The sequence below is a fragment of the Zosterops lateralis genome (assembly GCF_965231275.1).
Source record: "Zosterops lateralis genome assembly, chromosome: 3".
NCBI classification, from domain to species: domain Eukaryota; kingdom Metazoa; phylum Chordata; class Aves; order Passeriformes; family Zosteropidae; genus Zosterops; species Zosterops lateralis.
Genome location: NC_139764.1, coordinates 1,332,528 through 1,350,341, shown reverse-complemented (window position 1 = coordinate 1,350,341; position 17,814 = coordinate 1,332,528). Strand labels below are relative to the sequence as shown.

Below are 17,814 nucleotides of genomic sequence, written 5' to 3'. Positions count from 1 at the left end.
ATTGTCCCTCACACACTGGAGGAACAGGGTCTTTTCCACTTTTGTTTTTCCCTGCATAAGCTCCAGCATCTTTTGAAGCTGTATTGGCATAAATAAAAACACTGAACCAATCATGTATGGCAGATCCTCACTGTACATGACAACACAAGTGAAACATGGCTTCTTCCATCAGTCCTGGACTACCTCCTGCACAACAGCCCTCAGAAAAGCTGAGTATTCACATCACCCTCAGTGCAGAGAGCACTCAGCTTAGAGACAGAAGTGTTGGGAACATGTGGCAATGTTGGCATCCCTCTCTTCCACCCCACCCAGTGTCACACAAACAGACAAGACCTTTGAGCTCTGTTCTGACCTGCGGGAGCAGTGAGATTGACTCTGAGTTCAGCTGCATGGCAGGGACTGACAAATACCAGTCACAATGTGTACAAGCCTTGGGGACAACTGGGATGAACCGAGTAGGCTGCCAAATGCATTAAGGGTGCATTAACTTGACATAATGCTGTTGAGAAATTAAAAGTGAATATTCCAAAGGATGCTCCTCATTCTCAGAAAGGGGCTTTCTGCTGGAATAACCTCAAAGTTATTTTCTCCACCCCAAGGACATGTTTTTCCAGATACATTTTGAACAGTCCCCACCTACACATAAATACAACACAGATTCACACTCAAAGCTTTTGCACTGCACCCACAGACGTGTGTGTGTGTAAAGGTGCAGGAACCAAGGCCGTAACCATATGTCTAATAATTCACTGCATGGTGCAAAGGCGTGTGTGAGGGCTATTTTGGAAGCTTATATAAATTAGCCCATGTTGTTTTAAAGAAATCAATAATTTAAAGAGTAACATTTGAAGAGAGAAAATTCAACTTTTTAACTTTTCATCTTTATCAGGACATATGATTACATGAGGCAAACACCACAATGGAGACCAGGCTCTGAGGTGGATAATTCATGGAGACTAAGACAAGCCAGGATGCTGAGAAAACAGAAAACCAGACAAACATGCTAATGCTGCTTTTTGTTTTCTACACACTCCAGCTGCTTGGAAGAAGTTCCCATCACCAGGTCCATGTGGAGTCATGCAAATTGAGCTACTGGAGAGCTGCAGATGCAGGGGGAGTGTTAGCGGTTAGTAGGAGGCCAAATGCAAACTGGTCTTTGCCTTTGAGATTAGTAACATAAATAGAGTCATCAACAAGCTTGTTTTATTTCTCATCATATCAATTCTCAGTTTAAATGGTCCCAGTTCAAAAACCAGCCTTTTCCCGAGAGAGCACAATTCCCCTGTGACACACAGCAGAGCTTACAATTGTCGAGGAGAGGAGAGGAGAGGAGAGGAGAGGAGAGGAGAGGAGAGGAGAGGAGAGGAGAGGAGAGGACAGGACAGGACAGGACAGGACAGGACAGGACAGGACAGGACAGGACAACAACAACTGATTAATTATCTTAACCAAATGCACCAATACAACTGCAAGACATTTTAAAACTGTCCCCTCAGCAGCAGCTCTCCCGTCACTTTGCCATCTTAAAGCTGTAGCTGCTGACAAAGACAGGAAATGGTGGATCCCCCCAAAAATACCAGGGCATGATTTGATTCAAATCCTGCAAGTAAAATCTATCATGTAACTTCTACACTCCAAGATATTTGCAGAATCATGATTATTTTAATCACATTCAAGTTAGACAGGAAAAATAAATTTCATGAAGGCCTCTCCTTTTCTAAGGGAAAACTTTATTATTCTTCCTAAGTTTGTACTAATCATTGTACAGTTCAGCTCCCAACCCTACACTTGCAATCTTCTCAGGAGTCCCATCACAGTTCCTGAGATCAAACTCCTCCTGAACTGAACAATAAATTGTTATTTCTAGAGAAATAATGTACCTGGAGGTTTTCAGATTCACCACCCTCTATTAGAGAAGCATAGGGTCCTGCAAGCTTACTCCAGCAAACAGAAAGAGTAAACAGATGGACGTGTCTCATAGGTGCCACATGGCATCTTTGAAGTGTATTTGATTACATAATCTGGAAAGTAACTTCAGCAGTTTACCCTCTAAATATTACTATTAAAAGAAAAAACCCCAGTGAGCTCCAAGTAATTTTCTCCAAGGAGCAGCTCACAGAAGCAGCCATAGCTATTCCTACTTCTTTCTTAAATCACAAACTTGCTTTTTCTCTTTTTTTTCCTTTCCTTTATTTAAACTTGCTTAATTATGAATTTCTTCTCACTACACCTTCACAATTTTTCCTTTCTCAAAGCCACAATGAAAATACAGCAAGGAGGACACTCCAAGACCCTCATTACATGTTGGAGTGAAGTGGGCCAGCAGTTTTTCAGGCCTTGGGATTTACTCCCAGTTTCTGTTCAAAGCAGCCTTCCAGCTTGTCCCATAGTTTTCAATACGTGGACAGTAAGTGACAGTAAGTTGCCAATGCCAGAGTATTCAGTGCACAAAAGCCATTAAGTGCACAATCAATGGGCTCTTCAGACAGACATATGGCACAATCACAAAGGGAAAGATCTGGAATACTTCCTCCTGAAAAACTTCTTCCTCAAAAGCCTACCTGGTTACCCCACATACCTGCCTGAAAGAGAATGGAACACATTTCCTTCTTCAAACCTGGAGGGGCTGGGAGAGCTACTTTGGCTGTGCTTTTGGCAAAAAAATCTAAAGCTTTGAGAGCTGCCTTCAATATTTCTTGTTGCTTCTTCACTCAGCCCTGTCCACAGAGATTTCAAGACTCCATAGCCTCAAGACTTGCTGACTTGGGCCTTAGATTTCCTGATCATTTAGGATTTCCCTCAGCACAGACAGCTGAGTACTTGCAGACTTTCTATTTCACCTGGACTAATCAATTGTTACTTCCGACCCTTGGAGGTGCAAAGAAAATCAACCCAGGGATTTCAGGAGTGTTATGAGCAGACAAACCCTTTTCCAGCTGCTACATTCTTTGGTGTTCTCTGAAAAGATAGAATTTGGCACACCTACAAAGCTTCCCTCATATTTCATGCAGCTTCTGACAGAAGTCAGCTTTAGCCTGAGGCACTCACAACTGGGATTACCAAGATTCTGCAGGAATTCTGCCCATACTGTCCCACTGTGACTAGGAATTGCAGTCCTGCAGTTGCTAAGACATTAATCCTCTCTTACTGCACCCAAACTCCAGCATCTTTCACAGCTTAAGGCCCGATCCAATCACTAAATCCTCAGAAAGCAGTTTTGCTGACATTTTTGCCATTAAGTTGCAACTTCTGATTATTTCACTATAAATTCTCAGTTTTTATATTAATATCTTGAAGAAAGGAAAGTGAATTTATCTTTGCTTAACAAGTGACGTATGAAAATTACAAGATTTGTTGTCAGATTGATCAAAACAGCAAATTCCAAATACCAGAAGTGTGGTTGTAATGAAGCATCTGTAATTTAACAAGGAGATAAAAATGTGTACAAGAGCTGTGACTCTCGAGCAGAAAAGACGGGAAGGACAGTAACAAGGGTTTGTTTTTAACCTAGATTAAAATGAAGTACAAAACTGTGGATAACACAGAGACAGTAACAAGAAAAAAAGAAAGGAGAATGTGAAGATCTTGCTTTTTCCTCTCCTCAGACCAGAGCTTGGGGGTATAACATGGGGTGGGTTATTCCCTTGGGATGCTCCAGAGCCTGTGCCGTCACACAACACAGCCATGGGTGCAGAGAAGAGAAGCTTCCCAGGGACCTGAAGGGGGATTTTCACTCCTGGACTGGAAATGGTGCTGAAAAGCCACACAAGACACTGATGCTCTTGCTGAAATCATCAGTAATTCATGACTACGAGACATTTTTATGCCCAGATTAATCCATCAATTAAACTCACTCTACAGTTGCTTTTGCATCATCAAAGTAGAATAAAACTGCTGGAGGGTACAAGAGTTTCTGGTGTGAAACATCTGTACCACTCCCACTTATTATTCTGTAACAATTTAGCAATTCACCCAAAATAAAATAATAATTTTACTTTTTTAAACTCAATTTGGAAACATTTGTGTTTACCAGATGATACACTAAGCCTGTTTGTAGAAAAATGTAGGAACAAATTCTTTAATTGAGGAAAAGAGAAGGTTATTGTCCAATATCTTATTGTAAAAATCACTGATCCTCTTCCTGCATGGTATTGTTAAAACATTGTGATGAAAAAAAATGGGTGCAACATTTTTCTTCTTATCGCTCATACCCCACATTTCACACCTATTTCTTCTGTTTTGCACATTTACTGAGCAAAAATGATTAATTACTTTCTGTTCAAGATGTTCAGCACTGCATTCTTTGAGAGCTTTAAAGACAGAAACTTATTTTTCCAAGGCCTACATGAGATTAGGAAGTATTATTAACTCCATTTTGTTTCTTGCAATAACAGAACAACTAAGCTAAAATTCTTTCTGTGAGTTAACCCACTAACCCTTTGTGTCAGTGCCCAGTGAGGGGCAAGAGCAGGGAAACTCCTGATAAAAGAATGATCATTTCTAAGAAAATATTCTATCAAAAGAGACAGAACAGATTCACGGCTGAGTCACCAGCTGGATTTACAGGTAGGGATTTACTGCTCCAGATTTTGAGGAGGAATGTACTTTACTAGTTCTGTCCCATCAGATTTTATCACCCTCTCCTTTAAGTCTGGTTTCACTGAACTCACCCTCTGTTCTTAGCTCTTACCTCTTTTCTTTGCTCTCCTCTCCAACACTGTTCCCAACCCAGCTAATTTTTTATATTTTTTTTAGAATATTTTAGCCTAAGGCCTGCATGTGCCATGGGAAATTCCAGCTTTAACAGTGACAACCTAACACAATTACAAGTGACTGAAAATCCTTTAATAAAAGCACTACCCAAAGCCTTAACCACAAAATATTTACAAGCTTACCACTATCACAAGTGCTCTGCTGCAGACACACACTGGTTAGGAGACAATATAAATGCTCATATGAATGGCAGAAGGGAACATAACACTCAGAGAGAGATGTGTCATATACATGTACTTTTCTCCATCACATTAATGTGTTGTACTCTGTGAACACCATTTTAAATGTCATCTGGCAAATTTTAAAATTCCTGTCTTATTTCTAACGACTAATTTTAGTTGAATGAAAAAAGATGCAAAAGGGCTTTCACTTGGAAGCAAAAGCCTTTGTGGGACATACCTCTCTTCCACTGAAACTTCCTTCAGCTGCTGGTGGGGTTTTGTGCCTTCCATTTCTCGGATGCTCACTGCATAGATCTTAGTGGTGTAGTCAATTGCTTTTTCTCTTGCAACATCACTATCATAACCTTAGGAAAATAAAACAGACTAAAACAAACTACCCTTGTTTCACAGTGAGAGAGTAGAGAACAGGAGGATCTGCCCCAATGAAAGGAAAGAAACAAATCCTGCCAAGCTCTCCTTACACTGAAATTTAGCAGAGCAAAGCTTCAAGTTAAACCCCTGCGTGAATCTCTGATTCAGGCTAGGGAGATTGAATTAAATCCTCTTTACCTCCATCTTCTTCTGCATCTGTGTCTGACTCTTCGCTGTCCACCAGCTTGCTCTCCTGGATGCCCAGGAACTCCCTGGTCCAGATCATGAGCGCAGTGTCGGCACCGCCAACGGTGAGGAGCACGGAGTCGTTGTGCAGCCACTGCACATTGGTCACCTGGGCACTGTGCCCCACGTACTTCTTGAACTTGGCATGTTGGCCCTGCAGCACAGAGAATCTCCCAGGAACACTGCCTTCCTTCTTTTCCTTTCTAACCACTGAAATAAACACGCTTCTTACCTTCACTGGGTAGGAAAAGAGCTTCACAAACCCAAAGTCATCTCCTGTGGCCAGGAGGGTTCTGTCCTTTGTGAGACTGGCTGCGTTGACAACGGTGACATCGCTGTGCATTGGCCAGATTCCCTCACAGGTAGGGCCAAGCACACATGTCCAGGTGTCCCATTCAATCTTCTCTATCTGCAAGCAAAATTCCCCCAAAAGAAGGCTTCTTACTTTAAACATACCAAACGCACACTAGTTTCGTGTGCATAGTTTTCTATGTTTAACATTAATTTTTAAGATTTTCTGAGGTGCTAAACATTGGCAATTTTGTAGCAGAATTACACATCACAAATAATTAGCTTCACGAAAAGCCAGGTCCTGCTGTTTGAAGGTGGTTTATAGTCTGTATGCAACTGGTTACACAGAAAACAGGTGACCTTGAGAAGGGGATTATGGCAAATGGTTGCTAATAAATAAACAATACTAAGTTTAGAGACACAAGCAGAAACCTGCACAGTCAGCCTTTTACAAATGCTAGGAAAGACACTATGGAATTACTAAATAATTCTAATAATTGTAAATATAGCATTATAAAAGGAAAAAAATACACCATTTGAAGACAATTCTTAAAATTAATTTTCACAGTAAAAATAATCCAGCACACAATTCATACCTCGGCAATTCTTATAATATGTCTTTTCCCTCTCGGTGCTTCAAAAAATAGTTGTTCTTTGGCACCAGAATTGACTTGCAATAATTTTCCTGGATACAAAAAAAGGAGTTTGTTATGAATCTTATTAATCATTGTGACTATTAAGAACTTTCTTTTGAATGAGTGAAGAGATTTCTGAGGGTAAATCAAGAAATTATCTTCTAGAGATTTATTCATAGCCAAAGTAACACAGATGCTTAATATCACACTTGTAAGGGTCTTACACTCTGACTCAATGCATAAGTACTATCTTAAATACCATCCAATATCCTTAAGAAGTTGCTATTGCACAGCAAATCAGTTTCTGCTGATAGGGAATATTTTGCTTGTGTTTCATCATCAAGCTAATGGAACTCAAAAATAAATGCATGTGCTATTAATTTTCCTAATGATTTTACAATGCAGCTTTGCCAAAAGTGGAACCTTTGCCAGCTCCTATCCCTTCTGCACTGCCCCACTGGCAGAGCCAGCTCTACTCTGAGCTATCCTGGCACGGGAAGTTTGCTGTGCCCGTGGAGATGCTGTGTGCTGCTGCTGCCACTGGCTCACACCACATTTTGGGGCTGGCACACAGCAGGGACAGGGCTCAGGCACACAGGTGGTCCCACACAGATCACATCTGCTATGGGAAGGCTCACTGGCATGAGCTCATTATGGATCCTGCTGGAGTTAATTAGTTAGGACCATCAGACTTCTAGCTTCTTGCAGGGATTGCCATGCAGAGTTCAGCAAGGAAAGGAAATTGAATACCAACAAATGTAATTGCACTGGATCCATACAGTGCTCCACAGGGAAAAAGCATTTGCATCAGTGGTTGATCTCAACTGGAGGGGAACAGTTTCCTGATACTCCATTTTATGGGCATTTCCAGTCTGTGTCTCTGGCCAACACTTTACCTCTGGAGTCCCAGTCGATGTGGGTGATGTAGCTGGAGGCACCTTTGCAAATGCCAACTCTTTTGCTGGTAAGGACATTGTAAATATCTACAAAGTTATCGTGGGAAGCCACAGCCAGGTACTTTCCTGATTCTGTAAGGAGGAGACACTGAGGTTATTAAAGGGTAAATCTTCTCACTGATACTGATGTGACTTTCACCACTGTAGTGAATTCACCAGGCACAGGGGTGTTTTAGTGCAGCACACAGCCACATGCAGCACACACAAAGCCAGTCTTCCTTTGCAACATTCAATCTTGTCTAGACCAGAGAAACAAACCGCAAGATAAACACTCCTCCTTCCACCTTATCATCTGGTTGTACCTCGTGAAAACTTTATATCCGAGATCATCTCCTTCCTGTGGTGAAAAGACACCATGTCCTCCACGGTGTCAGCGTTCACCACCAGGAAACTGCCGTCGTTCAGCCCCACCGCCAGGGCTTTCCCATCGGGAGAAAAGGCACAGCAGCGCCCGCCTGCGGAAGCACATGGAAACGAGTCTGTCAAAGTTTAAAAGCTGGGACAGAGAAAACCATCACTGAACTGCAACTGAAAGGCTTTCACATCTAGTATGTAATTTTAAAGCAGATTTGTTATCGCTTGAAATAGATATGTTACAGAGGGCTATGACTGATGCTTTGTTAGAGGGAGTTAGCAACAATGATTTAATCTCTTTTGAAACAGGTTTATGTGCAAATACCACCTTCCAGCTACATTCTAAACACATCAATGACAGAAATAAAATAAAATTTAAAAAAAAAAAAAAAAAAAAAAAAAAAAAAACCACCCAAAACACATACAGAAAGGAAATCCAGATGGAAAATTCAAAGACTCCTTAAGGGCAATGTAACTCTGCCTCAGCATTATTCCTGATCACTCTCTCCTACCGCTATCCTCATTCATCCCCAAGTTCACCTCTCCAAACCATTTAACTGTTTTCCCCCAGCAAGTTAAGGGTTCCTGTGCTCCAAAGCTGCCAATGAAAATGAACAATCTAAAATTTCCTGAAGGATATCAATGAGTTAATAAAATAAGAGTCATTTTGAGAAGGCAGCATTTCAACATGGCTTATCTGATTTTATACAGAGGAGAGGGCAGGAAAAGTGTTAATTTTAGAGAAGCCGCTTTAACAGGTAAAGCTCATAATTGACAGCAAAAGATGATGGTGCTCGACACGCAGGAAATTGTACTTTTGTCTTTTTAAGAAAATTCTTTTATGTCAGCAATGTACTGGCCTTAAGTATTCTAAGGGAGAAGAAAGTGATTCTGAGGTCAACTCATTCCCCTTGAAATTAGGGGAAAAGAGACTGAAGTTCATTTTACTATTATTCATTACAATAGATTACAGTCCTTTTTCTTCCCGCCCTTTGCACTGACTTGACACATACCAAAAACGATTTATTTCCTGTGCTCCCAATTTCTTAATGACTGTGTCCCTTTGCCTACCCAATTAATGCCCATGATGTGCCCTGAGAGCAGAGAGGGAAGCTGTTACAGAAGCAGGGGATCCATGGCTGCCCCAGGGCCTGGCCAAGGCAGAGATACCTTTTTTGAGCTTCCTCACTGCCAGCATGCGATGCTGTGACGAGAGCTCCCAGATGCGCAGGGTCTTGTCGTCGCTCACAGTGGCACACACAGGCAGGAGAGGATGAGCTGCCAAGCCCCACAGTTCTCCTTCCATGTGGCCCTGGAGAAAAGCATTCCACACAAGAGGGAATAATGCTCTGAGGCTGTGTAATAGGTTCTAACCTTGCCCTGCCTCATTTTGCAAGTCCCAAGCAGTAAAGCCTTCACTATCTCCTCCCTCCAAAGCTTTCCACATTCCAAGACCTGAAATTCTGCTCTGCCTCCTCTGACAAACGTGTAAAATGCTCCACACTACAGCCGGTTGTAATTCCTGTTCTTCCAACATGCTCCTTTCCAAACTTGAGCTGAATAGGGAACAATTACACCCTAAACAGGACTTTATCCTGAAATCCTAATATTGGCTAATCCTTAAAGTTTATGTTCTAATTTAGATCCTTGTTTGTCCAAAATACACATAAAACTTTGTTTTAATCTTGCCTCAGATTCTCAGTTTTCCAACTTGTTAATCACTCTTCCTGCTTTCTTCCAGCTTTCCTTCAGTTTGCACACAGTTTGCTAGCACTGCATATTAAGGTTAAATAATTTCTTGCTGCTCGCAGTCTGCATTAGTGAATGAGTTCAATGTTTTATAAAACACAACCTCACACATCTTGGATAGTAAGGCAGTGTCTTGGGTTATGTAACCAAAAAAAAAGCTTATTCTGTTCCATCTGTTGAAACCACTTGGGGAGGTGTTTTCCTTATCTCTTGTAACTCCAGATAGGAAGGGAATGGCTGCTTTTCTGATAATGGGCCAGCTGTTAAAACCAGGTGGGGGATTATTCCTTATCTCTTCCATGGGGACACCTTCTGGTAATGGGCCCTTAAGGCTCACCAGTGACATGACACATGACATCATCCCACTGTGAGATGCTCCACCCAGTGGGGGGAGCCCAAACCATTCCTATCCAGATAAAAACTGAGACACAGGGACACCAGATACTGGTTTTCCACTGGATTCCTGAAGGAAGACTGGACTCATCTCGCCATCACTGGACCTTTTTCTCTACAAGGACCATCTCTACTCCAAGAGAACTACATCCTCCACTTCAGGAGACTGACTTTGGACTGCTTCCAACACCCTGACCAACAGTGTGTCAGGTTGTATTTCTGACTCTGTCAGGGTTTCTAGGATTTTCTGTTTATTTTGTTTGCCTGTTTTTTTGTACTACATTTGTATTCTTAATATTTCTAGTAAAGAAACTGTTATTCCTATTCTCAAATCTTTGCTTGAAAAGCCTTTAATTGCCAAATTATAATAATTTGGAAAGGGGAAGGGGGTTACTTTCTCCATTCCAAGGGAGACTCTAGCTTTGCCTAGCAGATACCTGCCTTCCCAAAGTCATGCAGGCAAGGCAAATTTGAAGGATTACTTCATGTGATCAAAATTTACTGAAAAAAGAGTACCAAGCAACCAGCATTTTTGTAAAAAGACAGGAAATAATTTGCTATAGGAGATCCATACAGTACCTGAACAAGCAGAGTCATAGGCCCGCTTTTATCAATTTCAAGTATTTCTCCATTTTTAGTTCCTACCAGGATGTGCCCATGTCCCAAGCTGATGGCTCGGATGGAGGGGTTGTCTTCTAAAAGTAAACCTGAAGAATGCAAGATTTTTTTTTTTTTAAATTATTTTTTTTTTAAATTTCCTATCTCTTGCAGTTTATATGTAATTCAAATCTGTTCAAAATCATGAATATGAGATAAAATTGCCCGATCAAACTGCCATGGATTAGTAGTGGCAATATAAAGGCTGATATTTTACTGCTTTAATAGTGACAGGGTCTAGGGGGCTCAGGAGCCCAGCACTTCAAAATTTCTGTGATTACATGTGAATATCCCTTTCCGGACTTCTACACTGAGGCCTGAGGAATTTAACAGGTCTCTGCTCTCACCATAGGGAATGTGGCCAGCCAAGGAAACTGGACTGACTTTGGAACTACCAAACTCTAGGGCTGGGCACATTTCTCCTTAAAATCATTTCCCCAATGAAAACAAAGCTTGATGTCATGAAATAGAGGAAGAAACAGCAGAACAAACCATAATTGACAAGGAATACAGGAAATACAGGAAATATATCTTAAATGGATCAAACTAGAACATTTCAGTACAGAGTGAGAGGTGTGTTGCTGCTCCCTTTGGCTTCTGGTGAGATTTGACACCCACAGTGCTATCTCCTTTTACTGCCATTGTACCACCCTCCATGCACACAGTCCTTATTGAAACACAATGAAAACCAATACCTTTAGAACTAGCAGAGAGGGCTGCTCTTTTAATAGCATATGTCTTCAGACATCTCTCAAACATATCATCCCAAAGGGCCACAATTCCATCTTTTCCACCCGTTACAAAGCCCTGCACAATCACAGTAGGAGAACACACACAGATGTCAGCATTCGGGGGAGATTCAAGAGGACATGTCTAAAGGCAAAATAAAGTCTCCCCTGCTTTTTATTCATGTGTCAAACTAAAAATACTGGAGCCTGTACCTATGAGGGAAAATTTCAAGTGGACAAGATTTAGAGTTTCTTTTCTAGGGTTATAAAGAATTGCAACCATATGGAGCACACATTGTTGTAAACAGGAATGTTGGACCAGGACATTTGCCTGCATGTGGAAATAAGTGATGGAAAAATGTGTCTTACTCTTATTAGAAGAAGCAGTAGTCGGCAGTAACAGCTTCTTAAGTTATTCCAAATTCAATTGACTTAACAGATGCTTCAACCCAAGTTCTAATAATGCATCTGGGACCAATTCTCTCAATAATTCCCTAGGTAGATTATCTGGGCCAAGAGAATGCAAAAGAGCATAAATAACTAACCAACAAAAATCTAAGTGAAGAGGATGTTCAGTGCCAAGATCAAACAGAAAATTTGATGGAAAGCTGGGAACAATCAATTAGGGCCAGAAAGGATTGAGCCACAGGGAACTTAATTGACCTTGATATATAAAAATGTTAATAGCTAACATTTTTCTCATTCTTTACTTCTACAGTTGAAACCATAACCTCAAAAGGGATATTCCATTATCAACATTATCTTCAAATTGCCAGGGGCAAAATTTTGTCTTAAGCTCATTAATGTGATGCAAATAGTTTGCCATAATTTCTTTTATAGATGTATTGATGCAACTGAAAGAGAATTCTTTTGATATCTGGAATAGTTAACTCAAAACCCAAAACCTCTGGATATCTAAAGTCTTGACTAAGGCACAGTGATAATATTATGAAAAGACCATGTTTCATATTTTGGAAACTAGTAATGCATAAGTATTTTTGGGAACAGGTTGAAGAGGCAAGGAGTGTTACCCCTTACTCTCCTATGGTTTACACAAACATGAAAACTACACTCCTGAGCACAGTGAGAAATAAATTCTACATTTTTAGAGTCCAGATGTTGCAGCAGCTCTGTTGTTAGAGGATAGAAATGAGCTGACACACAGACTTCTTGTTTATCACAGCATGAAAAGGGTCCTGGTTTATTCCTCTTCACAGCTCAGCCATCCTGACTCCAACTATTCACTGACTCTGGCTACAGCAAGCTCCTACTGTAGGTTTCCCTTGCAGCCTCTCACTGCTGGTTATTTCCTGCTAAACTATGACTGCGTGTATTAGTTTGCAGACTCTGAATGCAGAGTTTTACCTAACTAGACTATGACTGCAGGTTCTAACAACAGGCTCTAACTGGAGACCCAGACCAACCTCACAGCAGTGCTTCCCTCTCCCCAGAATCCTTCTGCGTCATAATCCTCTAATTTCCTCTTCCCAAGGTTCCTCTTCCTTCCCGATTCTCCCCTCAGTAGATAACCCATTCCTCTTTTATCACACTTATCTTTATTGGATATAGCTTTGACTCATTGGGGGCAAGGCTGTACTGGGTAATTAACACAGCTGTTACTTATCAGAAGCAAGGTCACCTGTATTCCATTCTCCTACAGTCAGAAAGCTGTTGGTCAGGTTCCAGCACATGGAACAGGGTACTTACAAATCCATTAGCTTTTAATCACAAACCCCTCTACAGTCCATTAGTGCAACAAAAATCAAGGTGACGGGAGGTGATGGATACCTTGTCCAGGGCATGCATGGCAAACACAGGTCCATCATGGGCCTTCACTGTCCTCAGCAGCAGGGTCTCCTTCCAGATGTAGATGTCCCCAGTGGCAGCCCCAGAGAACACCAGTTCCTCCACGCGCCCGTATGAGACGCTCATCATGGTCTCCAGCTTCCCCACACTCCCAAACTTGCCCCGTTTGGAGGTGAAGCCTCCACCTGCAACAGCAGCACAAGGCTTCTTCTATTTGTGGCTGTTCATGGCCACAGGGCTGTGAAGAGCAAATGTTTGACCCCAAAATCTCCTGTGGCTGCCCAATAACGGGAATCCAGAAATCACCACACAAGGGAAAAGCACAATCAAAGAACGTGAACCTGGCAATGACAGCTCTGGAGCAGATCAGTCTCAGGTGTTCAGACTGTCTCTCCAAGCAAGAGATAAATTTGGTGAGGAATCATGCAAAAACAACTACTTCAATGTCTGGCAGGATGGTTTTTGCCCACAGCACCTTCTGCTATGCTACTTCTCTGTGGAGAGGTGACCACAACTAGAAGATTGGTTTAGTTGTCCCCTGGCATCCTGAGCATTTGGCAGCACTTTGGCAGAATGAATGGCAGGGTTTGCTCCTCCTTGGATTGTCAGAGAACCAAATCAGCACAGCCTTGCTTTGGGTCAGAAAGGAGAAGCAGTCATAAGGCCCATGAACCAATCCTTAGACAAAAATACACATAAAATTACGAAATATCATCTGCAGTGGTGGCCTTGTGTCAAGGCACTGTGGGCTTCGCAGCTGACACCACACCAAGTCTCCACTCCACTGAGCAAATCTGAATTAAAAATACACCATTTTTATTGCAAAGAGATTATTCTTGGAGTAAGATGCTGCTTAATGCACATTCTCATAATGGAATTTGGCAGACAGCAATGCACGTCTATGTAATCACTGCAAAAATAACCTAAAGATTAGAAAAAAAAAAGGCAGAAAAAATTATTAATCTGAGAGCACCTGAACTACTTGTATGCTTAAACTATGGTATGAAGTGTAGGAAGCTCTTCAAATTACCTAATTTTGAGTTGTTCTGAGTATTTGTGTCCTGTGTACACAACTAAAAAGTCACAAAGAGCAAAAAATCCAGTCCTGAGTAAGAAATATCCTCAATCAGAATCTGATTTTCTGGGAGCCAAGGATGCTTGCTCAGGAGAATTCCTTAAATATTATGACTAGAATTGAAACACAATTAGCTGGAAATTCTTCCCAAGGAGGAAGGAATATTGTGATATTTGCTGACTCAGAGGTGGGTTTTTACCCTATGCTGGTTTTGCACGGAAGTGATTTTTCCAAGGAGAGTTGTAGCAAAGCCAACCAGTGTGATTAGCTTTAAATATTGACAACCTGATTAACCAATTAAATACAGGGATACGCCTCTGTAAAAACACAGGTTAACAATCAGGGAAAATCTCGAGACAAGTTCTCTTTCCTTCTGGCCTGAGAAGAGGTAACAACCAGGCCTGGCTCCCTCCTTACCCCTTTAATATTTTGGTAACTGGAAAAGCGCTTAACAAATAAATTCTTAAACTGAGAATGTGATGTTCCTGTATTTAAAATGTTTGCCTATTCTCACATTAATCAAATATAAAATATTCAACACAGTACCTGTTTGCTGCCAAAATTTGATGTGCTTCATCCCAACTGTGACTAGTCTGTCCACATGATGTGGATTGCACTTCACTACAAATATTTTATCTTTATGGCCCCTGCAATAAAGGTGGACATTTTAAAAGCTTGGCAAGAGATGACTTAGCATTTCCAACTAATTAAATCATTGATATAAATATTTTCTAACAAAAAGTAGAGAGCCATATTCTAATCTGCAGGGGTTTAGTTCTGGGAATTTGCCTCACTGGCAGGAGGAATTTGAGCCTACACCATGAGGGAAGTGCAGTCTGGGGAATAAAAATCCTCTCTCACTGAACTTCAGTTCATTTAAGTCATAACAAAGGAGCAGGCAACAAAGGTCAAGGCAATTAAGAAAAGACATAAAGGTCAACATAGGTGTTTAAATGGATTAGAACTCAATAAATATTAAAAGGTACTCTGAAATGAAAAACGAGGAAGTATTTAATCTGTGGGCTTCAAGATGGAAAATAAAATCACAAATTATAAAATTATAGTGTAGGAAGCAGTTCACTCAGTGCCACATTCACCTCAAGGTTTAGTTCCAGGGTAATTAAAGTTATGCTTGTTGATGTATTTATGAGAATTTACAAGCTTGGGTCTTATCATAGCAAAAAATATTCCCAGGTGTAAAGCATCAATTATATCTGTGTCACTCTTTTATATACCCCCAAAGCAGGAACCACGAATTTTCACTATACATCTGCAGGTTTTGAGCAAGGATTAAGTCACTTTTTTCTGACAGGCTCAGCAGATCTGGAAAATCACATGGCTCTGAGACCCCTCTCAGGGTCAGTATTTCCTTTTAGTGGATCAGTCTGGATGCAAACCAGTCCTGGCCACCTTTGACATCTGCAGCATGTCATCCTGCAGTGCAGAGGTGTTTGGTTCCAACTCACTCAACAAGGATTTTAATGAAATTGGACCGGAGCTAGGAGAGCCAGGACAGGGAAACAAGCTGCATGATTTAGCTCTGAAACAATTACGGCAAATAAATAAGAGTGTTCTTAATGTTGCAACAAAAACCCTGAGAAGTCATGCTGAAATAGACCAGCCTAGAAAGATTAAGCAAAAAGAACATTCACAAAAAATAAATATAACTGCAGAACAAACATAATGAGTGTCTGTATATGGTTTTTCATGTTTATATGGGCCCATATGATTGTAAGGAAATGTTCTATCATTCTTGTGTGTGAGGGCCACATGAGGGCTTTTGTCTCTGTCTCTGTCCTCCTGTGCTCACCAGAACAGGGGACTTGCCTTTAGGCACTGTTAAAATCTAAACATTAGATGGTTTAAACTGTAACATTTTAGAAGATAACAATCATTTTTCTGCTCTCTGAGAGGCCCTTGCATATTTTCAAGATAAACAGATGAGCAATAATAGATCCATTGGGTACACACAGCATTACATGGTGAAAAGAACCCGAGTGCTCCATGTTTTATCTCTCCTGGGAGCACCACCAGCCAGGTGGTCGCACAGCTCATCATTATCTTGTTTTTAAAAGCTTAAAGGTCAGCATGGGAATATATAAAGTATTTCTTTGCTTGTGAGTGCAGCACAATCTGTCTGGGGACAGCAGAACTGAGACTGCAAAGCCCAGGAAAATGTCACAACACAGCCAGGGCTGTTGCTAAGCAAAGCCTCCAGCACAGGTTTTAGACAGGATTTAAACTCTCACTGCCTAAGAAACTGGATGTCTGAGATGAAATTGTCTAGCTAACAGATTGTGGTACATGCACATGGAGTAAAACACTGATTTCTTCAGTAATGGTATACTACTAACAGAGAGTGCTGCCACCAGAAAATCTCATTTCTTCTGCAACATGTCACCATCTTGTAATTAAAATTATTAAAGTGCATTTCACAGGCACTTTTTTGCAGCTATGCAAACTATTTCTACTGAGCAATACTACATTACGTGGTTGCAGGGAGGATATGGAATTCTCTCCTTGCCTTTCTGGTACATGCATCCCCACACACAGGAATTCTGCTCAATCCTAGTGACCAGGAGCACATTTGCTTTGTCCTAGACCGAGACAGGTTCTCAAACAGTTTGATTCTCCTACACTGAACAAAAGAGCAAACATGTAACTTTAAACCAATTCTCTTCCTAGCACTGCTCCCTTCAAGCAATCACAAAGGACCCTTCACTGTTGGGTTACTGGCTGAGCTTTCACAGTTGGCAATTGAAAAAGCAAATAGCTCAGAAAAAGCTTGCTCAGAAGAAAGATAGGATCAGCAGTGCTTGAAAAATATAGAGAGAGATTAGAGGAACTCTTCTTTCTTTTTAGAAAGTGATATGATTATTGATGGAACCTAGTTCACCATCGAACACACAAAAGAAATGACACCTCTGGTGACTTCTGCCCTGAGCCAGGACATAAAACTGGGAGATAATACTAAACTTGACTTGAAAAGCCTGAAATAATCTACAGTGCCAATGTGGCTCTCCCAACAGAAAGGCTAAGGAATTCCTGACAAAAATAGTTCGCACAATTTCCAAATACTGGACTGTGCATTCCCAGGTTTTTAATCTGGGTATGTTGCTCTGAAACACCATCCTGTTTCAGAAGGGAGTTCTGTTTTATTTCTTTGTTCATAGGAAAAATGTGGATGATGCTGTTCAGAAAAAAAGTAATCAGAGAGGACATTTTAAACTGTGGGTATCCTTACCTGGTTGTTGCCAGCTTTTCTCCCTTTTTCCAGTCCCAGAACACAATGGCATGGTTATCATCCAGCCCAACAGATGCCAAACATTTCCCATCAGCTGTACAGAAGCAATACTGAGTGTTAAAGGTACTAAGGCTTTAGCTGAAAATGGAACAGGCACTGAACACAACAATTACATTGCAGGCTCAGTTTCTAATGATGGATTAGAAATGAAGCAAAAAACTCCCCCAAACTAATAGTTCGAGAAATTGGAGTTCAGATCTTTCCCAAAAGCAGACACAAAACATTTCTGCGTGTAAGCACAAGGCACAAGGAGAACAGGGAGGATCAAACAAGGCAGTGAAATTCAATTTCAATAAAGCTCAAGCACTCTAAAT

The 17,814-nt window shown here is 41.1% G+C and overlaps 1 protein-coding gene across 1 annotated transcript in view; it reads right to left on the bottom strand.

Annotated features, from left to right (window-relative positions):
* Window positions 1–17,814, bottom strand: part of EML6 (EMAP like 6) — a gene marked incomplete at its 5' end in the record, with an annotated part of 91,382 nt that overhangs the window by 19,297 nt on the left and 54,271 nt on the right. The window contains 12 exons of the mRNA XM_083856913.1: window positions 5,173–5,299; window positions 5,505–5,706; window positions 5,785–5,961; window positions 6,440–6,528; window positions 7,375–7,506; window positions 7,737–7,889; window positions 8,959–9,100; window positions 10,510–10,637; window positions 11,283–11,394; window positions 13,104–13,306; window positions 14,743–14,843; window positions 17,441–17,534. Coding sequence (XP_083713039.1) covers window positions 5,173–5,299; window positions 5,505–5,706; window positions 5,785–5,961; window positions 6,440–6,528; window positions 7,375–7,506; window positions 7,737–7,889; window positions 8,959–9,100; window positions 10,510–10,637; window positions 11,283–11,394; window positions 13,104–13,306; window positions 14,743–14,843; window positions 17,441–17,534 — 1,660 coding nt within the window. The remainder of the gene's footprint in view (window positions 1–5,172; window positions 5,300–5,504; window positions 5,707–5,784; window positions 5,962–6,439; window positions 6,529–7,374; window positions 7,507–7,736; window positions 7,890–8,958; window positions 9,101–10,509; window positions 10,638–11,282; window positions 11,395–13,103; window positions 13,307–14,742; window positions 14,844–17,440; window positions 17,535–17,814) is intronic.